Source organism: Lepidochelys kempii, chromosome 11, assembly GCF_965140285.1.
Source record: "Lepidochelys kempii isolate rLepKem1 chromosome 11, rLepKem1.hap1, whole genome shotgun sequence".
Classification (NCBI taxonomy): Eukaryota; Metazoa; Chordata; order Testudines; family Cheloniidae; genus Lepidochelys; species Lepidochelys kempii.
In genome coordinates, this window is record NC_136390.1 from 18,557,972 (window position 1) to 18,564,555 (window position 6,584).

General features: G+C 40.5%; 1 protein-coding gene across 6 annotated transcripts in view; it reads left to right on the plus strand.

Moving 5' to 3' along the window:
• Positions 1–3,962, plus strand: part of RAB3GAP1 (RAB3 GTPase activating protein catalytic subunit 1) — a 49,736-nt gene extending 45,774 nt beyond the window's left edge. For 5 of the 6 annotated variants that reach the window (XM_073305326.2, XM_073305328.2, XM_073305329.2 and 2 more), the window contains 2 exons: positions 1,261–1,281; positions 2,356–3,962. In XM_073305326.2, coding sequence (XP_073161427.2) covers positions 1,261–1,281; positions 2,356–2,598 — 264 coding nt within the window. In that variant the 3' untranslated portion in view covers positions 2,599–3,962. The remainder of the gene's footprint in view (positions 1–1,260; positions 1,282–2,355) is intronic. The other variant, XM_073305327.2, reaches the window with a different exon arrangement.
• Positions 3,963–6,584: the final 2,622 nt, after the last annotated feature.

Consider the following 6,584-nt stretch of genomic DNA (forward strand, 5'->3'; position numbering starts at 1 on the left):
TTGTTGGGCATAAACTAATTTAATGTCAAACAGATACTAAACTTCCTACTAATCTTCTCACACTAAAGTTCCTTCTAAACTTCTCCCAATTTTTTAAAATGCAGTGGTACATATTGGACAATAGTATTCGTATTCAGTAGGAGTAACTCTAGTTAGAAGCAGGTTGTATTCACAGGTGCAATCCTGGAATTCTCAAAGGTAAAGCTGTCTCTTCCTGTTGTTCAGTGTTCTTAAGAATAAGGGTTTGTTTTGATTCTTCTTTAGCAATACTACCAAGCATTCAGCAACTCTTATGTTGCCAGCCACATACTGATCTTGTCAGCTGTGGCAATTTTAACTTTTTTCCCCCAAGTCAGAGTGGTGTAACAGATGTTCTGTTCTTGTTCTCAAATATGTTATTGAAAGATTTCTTATCCAGTGAACTGGGATTATAGAAATGGGCTTTTACTAATTTAACTGATGAAAATAAATCTCTACTTTAACAGGCTGAGATTTGCTAAAAGGATTTTAACTTCGTTGTATCTAATTTTCCCTATGCAGCTGAATTCTGCTGCAGATACAACAAATGTAACACTACCCCATCCTGTGGTTTTCCCCCCTCCCCCCCAACTTTTAATCAAAGGCTTCTTTGTTCTATTTACAGTTTTTTTCTTTGAGAAAGGCCCACCTATATATAATGTTGCAAAATGCAATATGGCTACAAAGCATACATATATGCTGTAATATTCTATGCTCTGCCCCTTGCTGATAGACTTCTGATTAAGTGCAGCATTCAGTAGTTCCAAAACTTCAGCAGAAGTTTCTAATGTTTGTAGAAGTTTAATGCTGAAGATATACATAAATTTCAGGCTTTGACTTCTTTCAGGCAGAAATAATCAAGCTATCTTCCAGCTCTATCTCCCTATGGGGGCATTACTAGTTGAAACGTTCTTATTGATGGGACAAAAATGTAGCTTGCTATTAAATAGCAAGTTTCATTTCCAAAAATTATTTCAGCAGCGACTTGTTGGGTAAATAGAACCTGATTGACAGACTTATTATTTACTAAGTTTTGACCCTGGACTCCTGTGCATAAATTGTGTAACAATGTGTGTTATATCTGCTGTGTTCTCAAAATACATGTTTGTCACAACAGCTCTCCTGACTTCAGTGTATGCTGTCTTTAAAACAATCTTAAAATCTCTGTCTAACCTTTATAAGTTATCTGACTTGCGTTTGTTTCTATCTTTCATCACTGGTTCTCTTCTCATCCCTCTCAAGATGACTGAATCTTCTGATGAGGTAACTAGCTTTTGTCCCTTGTTTTCTGCTCATCTTCCTAGCTTCATGTAAGGGAATAGAGAATAGCTTTTGAGTAGATATAGTACAACAGTTTCATAGGATTTGTACATATCACATATCTTAAGCATAAAAATTATTCTCTCTCTCCACTTTCAAACTGGCTTCTGCTCATCCACATATTTTTGAAATGTAACATGATGTGAAAAAACAGAGTTTGTAAAAACACTAAACATCTCATGTAATGAAGTTTAAATATGAGAAGTTAATTCTTTATGAAGCAGAGGCTTTTCACAGTGCATCCTGTTTTCATCTGTTAGAAATATCGTGGATATTGCCATTGTACTGCACATAAACATTATGTTGTTCACTGGTTGGGATCAGCAACATAAAAGTGCTAGCTGTACTGTCTCATTTGCTCTGCCATGGTAGATCACAGTTACCCCACTTCTTGGCCAGTAAAAATCTGATATATTGCAGAGAGTTCTCATTGGGTATGTCTACACAGTAAAGAGCCCTGCCCCCACCTGTAGGGTCCCGGAGCTTGGGGTCCAGTCTGAGCCCAGCAGTCTAGATGGCAATGAAACAGTCCGAGCCCAAGACGGCTGGCATGGCCAGCCGCAGATTTTTGTTGTTGCTGTGCAGACATGCCTATTGAGTCTGGAAATGAAGGACAGGGCAATGATTTGAGTGCACTGTAGGACTTGACCTGTGTAGTGGCCCTAATACTTCAAGGGGATACTGTCTTTAGACTTTTGTAGCCCCTCTCAGACATGCCTGGATAATAAGGGAAGTATTGTGAGCCCTAACTGAAGAATTAAGCATTTTTCCTATTCATATCTCTTGTCTCCAATGGTGTCAAAAGTTAGTGAAAGATGGACTAGCTTTACCAGCTGCATGTATAAGGTTCTTACATCTGAGTGTGTGCAATGCTATTCCTTGGTGTCTTACTATGTGCCTACATGTAGCCTTTTGGTGTGTAAATTACCACATTTTGTTTTTTCTCTTTCAAAATAATTTCTGATATTGGTGTTAAGAATAACCTGCCTTTAAGTGACGCTTCTGGTTCTGTTTAAGGTTGCCACAATGACTTCACTTGATGATGAACTGAAGAGGTCAGGCTCATCAGATGAACGGAGACTGAATTTAGGAGCAGTTGCAGATTTCCCACCGCCTGCAGGCCGGGAGCTCATTTTACGCATAACTGTACCTCGACCTGCACCTTACTCTAAACCACTGCCTCAGCGTATGTACAGTGTAATCACAAAAGAGGATTTTCGACTTGCTGGTGCCTTTTCAGCTGATACAACATTCTTCTGATGTCACTAGCTTTTAGTTATCTTGTATGTCTTCACAAGTGGAACACTGTCTGTCTCTCTCTCTCTCTCCACGGAAATAAACACTATGGACCATGCCAATCTGTGGACAAGGAGAGGGACGGGTAATTAGTGATCAAGAATAACTTTTCCTTAAGGAGTCGAATCAGCATCTCCAAGCGATGCCTGCATCAACCCTTATTTCTGATATTTGGGACAGCTCTACAAGTTACTAGACACTTCAACTGTCTAAAAATCTCCCCTCTGTCCAAAGAGTTGTACATTTTTGCATTAGCTAGTTTAACAATGGATACTTCACTGGGCTTCATACAAATACTTCATGTTGAAATTACAGTGCAGTACATGCTGCTTTTCAGTTTCTAATCTAGTCCTACTAAAGTTGTGTTAGGCAGTCTATTTGAAGTGTAAACCTTAAATAGTTGTATTTATTATCATATATAAAAAATATAATCTTAAATTTTTCACTGAATTCCAATGGCTGATTTTAAAATGCTATTAGTTTGAGCAAAATGTATCTAGAGAAAATTCAATCTTGTGCTAAACTCTTAACATGAAGTATTTGCCTAAAAAAGCCCTGGATTACATGAATTGGGTATCTTTTTTTCTCTGAACTGCTGAAATGGATATTTTTGGCTATAACAGGGTATTAAGCCTAAAAATCAACCAGCCTTTAAATTGATCATTTACAATTTTCGAGCTTTTATGTCCTCCTGGCTTGGAAGGAAGCATGTTTCCAACTGCAGTATAGACACACTCATTAGCTCTCCTTCAGCTAGTGTGCTAAAAATAGCAGTGGGGCCATGGTGCCTCAGGCTAGCTGCCAGAATACAATCAGTCCTGACTCCCTGGGCACATATTTGGGCGGCTAATCCGAGGCATTGTGGCCACACTGCTTTTTTAAGTGCACTAGGTCAAACAGAGCCAATGTGTCTGTCTACTCATGCTAGGGAGCATACTCACAGCTACAGTAAAGAAATACCTTAAATGTGAGACAGCTGGGCCAAAACTATATGTAAATCATGATTACTTAAGCAACTTATTGATGCTTATAGATAGCCTACAGCATGCATCTGTGTTCCTGTTGATCTGGTAATAAAAGTATTATGAAAGAAATATGAATCACATGCTGTAAACTGCTTGTCAAATACCATACAAACAGTATAATTTTAATGTGTGTGTTGATGATTTAAAATAATCCTTATTACAACAACTTGTGTTGGTCTGAATCAGCAAAGGATCATAGCTGCATTGTAAATGTCAAAATGGCTGTGAAACACAGTTTTGTTGCTTGCACTTATTTGTCTTTGGACACAATACAATAAATCTTAATGTAATTGGCTATTGAAATTGTCCACTTTACTTGTTCAGTTAAACTGGTAGTACCTCAGGCAATACATGTGGTAGGTATTAATGTACAAGTTAATTCTGGAACACAATCACTTGCAGTAACAGCTTAAAATTTTGACAAATAGGGAAGATGCCCATCTTTTCTCTTCATGACAATGTGTGAACATCCAGAGGTTTGGGATCTTGACTACTTTTGAAAATTGCACCTCAAGTAGCAAAAGTGCCTAAGGCCCAGATCCTCAAAGGTATTTAGGTGCCTAATTCCCATTCATTTTGTCGTACATAAATACTGTTTGAGCATCTGTACCTAAGCACACTTTAACCTTTTACTCTGTACCTATTAGAACATTTTATGGCATGGAAAATTCAATCATGACATTCCTTTTTTGTGAGTATTATTGTAAAACTTAGTGTGTTGTATTAGGAACAGGTGTCCCACTGGGCTTAGATCTTATCACAGTAGAAGTGGGGTCTAATAGAACCATACGTGAGTAGACCAAATAAGCAACCACATTCCAAGGAATGATGGACAGAAACCCTTACGAATTATTCCAGAGCTGGCAGTGGACCAGGTTCGTATTTGAGAGGGTAACTAGCCAAACTCCATATTTAGAGGCGAGGAAAGTCTTTCACAGGCCAGTTTTGTGACATAACTTTAACTGATTTTCCATTCCTCTCCCATTTTCCAGGTGCAAGGACCTACTGAGTTAAGAAATCTTGGTGTGAACTTTTGTACTATACCTTTCCCATATTTTTAAACCAATTCACATTGCCATGGTACCTGCAAAGTATAGCTAACTTCCTTTTAGGGGGAAAAAAAAGGCAAAACCCCTCCATTTGTGTTTGTATAGTAGTCTCTGGTATCATGTCCTTTTTAAATTTTATTCCTAGCATAGACATCACTGCATTCTGTTCCCCTGAAGGATTTTGTATAAAGCTAGTGTTGAGTAATTACCGTTTTTTTGTTGTTTTTTTTTTTGTTCAGTGACGGTTCTGGAAAAGGGGGCGAGGAATTTCTTTGACCCAAAATGAATTTTAAAAAAAAATTGTAAAAAATTTTGATGAATTTCAGGTTGAACAGATTGATCCAGAATGGAGGAGTGGTGACATCCTTTAACTTTTAGCTTAGTAGTTACAGCACTTAGCTGGGCTATATTTTCCCCTCTGCCTGCTATGTAGAAGGTATTTGAACCTCCTACATGACTAGAGAATGCCCTAGCTATTCAACGGTTGTTAAATGATTAGAGCAGGGCCTAGAACAGAGGTGGGCAAACTATGGCCTGCAGGATCATCCTGCCCGGCCCCTGAGCTCCTGGTCTGGGAGGCTAGCCCCTCGTCCCTCCCCCACAGCCTCAGCATGCTGCGCTGCTGGCCCGGGAGAGGGCTGCACTGTGTGGGCAGGGGGGCTCACCTGCAGCCTCAGGAGGAGCATTGGGCGGCTGCGCAGCTGGCTTCTGTCTGGCTATGCGGCTGCCCCTGCTCCTCCTGAGTCTGCCCATGTTTGCAGGGCTGTATTCTGAAAGAGGCTTTAGAGGGGGACTTGTCAGGGGGTGGGGGGTGTAGATAGGGAGCTGGAGGGGGTGGTCAGGGGAGTTAGATGGGTTGGGGGTTCTGAGGGGCACAGTCAGGGGATGGGAAGTGGGAGGGGATGGATAGGGTTAGGGGAGGTAAGGCCTCCTCTATCCAGCCCTCCATACAGTTTTGGAACCCCGATATGGCCCTCAGGCTAAAAAGTGTGCCCACCCCTGGACTAGAACATGGGTCTCCCACCTCCAGAGTGAGTGCCCTAATTCAGGGGCTCTCAACATCTCCAGGCTACTGTACCCCTTTCAGGAGTCTGATTTGTCTTGTGTACCTCAGGTTTCAACCCACTTAAAAGATAAAAATACTACAGCACACTATTACTGAAAAATTGCTTACTTTTTCATTATTACCATATAATTATAAAACAAATTAATTGGAATATAAATATTGTACTTACATTTCAGTGTATAGTATATAGAGCAGTATAAACAAGTCATTGTCTGAGATTTTAGTTTGTATTGAATGTTAGTGCTTTTTATGTTGCCTGTTATAAAACTAAGCAAATATCTAAATGAGTTGATGTATCCTCTACGTACCCCTGCCTTAATCAACAGACTAGAGTCATTCTCATGCATTCCCTGGCCCACTGACTATCCACTGTGATATGTAGTGGCAATTCATAGTCAGTCATAATTTATACATGGTGGAACAGCTTCAAAAGACGAGATTGAGAGATTCACACCAGAATTTCCCCAGAGGCCTGCAGTGAAGGCACTATTTTGGGGGGAGGGAGACCTAAGTGTGACAGGTTCCCACTAGGGTGCCACCTGGAACTGGGGTACCACTAAGCCTCTGACTCACCAGCCTGGGCTCCTTCTCTCACTGCACAGCTGTGACAAGCTGCACTTTCACCAGCATTCATACAGGTAGGGACACACCCAGCTGTAGTTACATGCAAGCTCTCTAACCACCAGCTTCCCAAGCTGGGACCCCAGTACTGTCCTGCCCTGGTCAAATCTAGCCAGTATACGGGTTTAATACCTGGTCTGCCTCTCCATCAATGGGAAAAAAACAATGCACGCTTCTTGTAACCAAGCA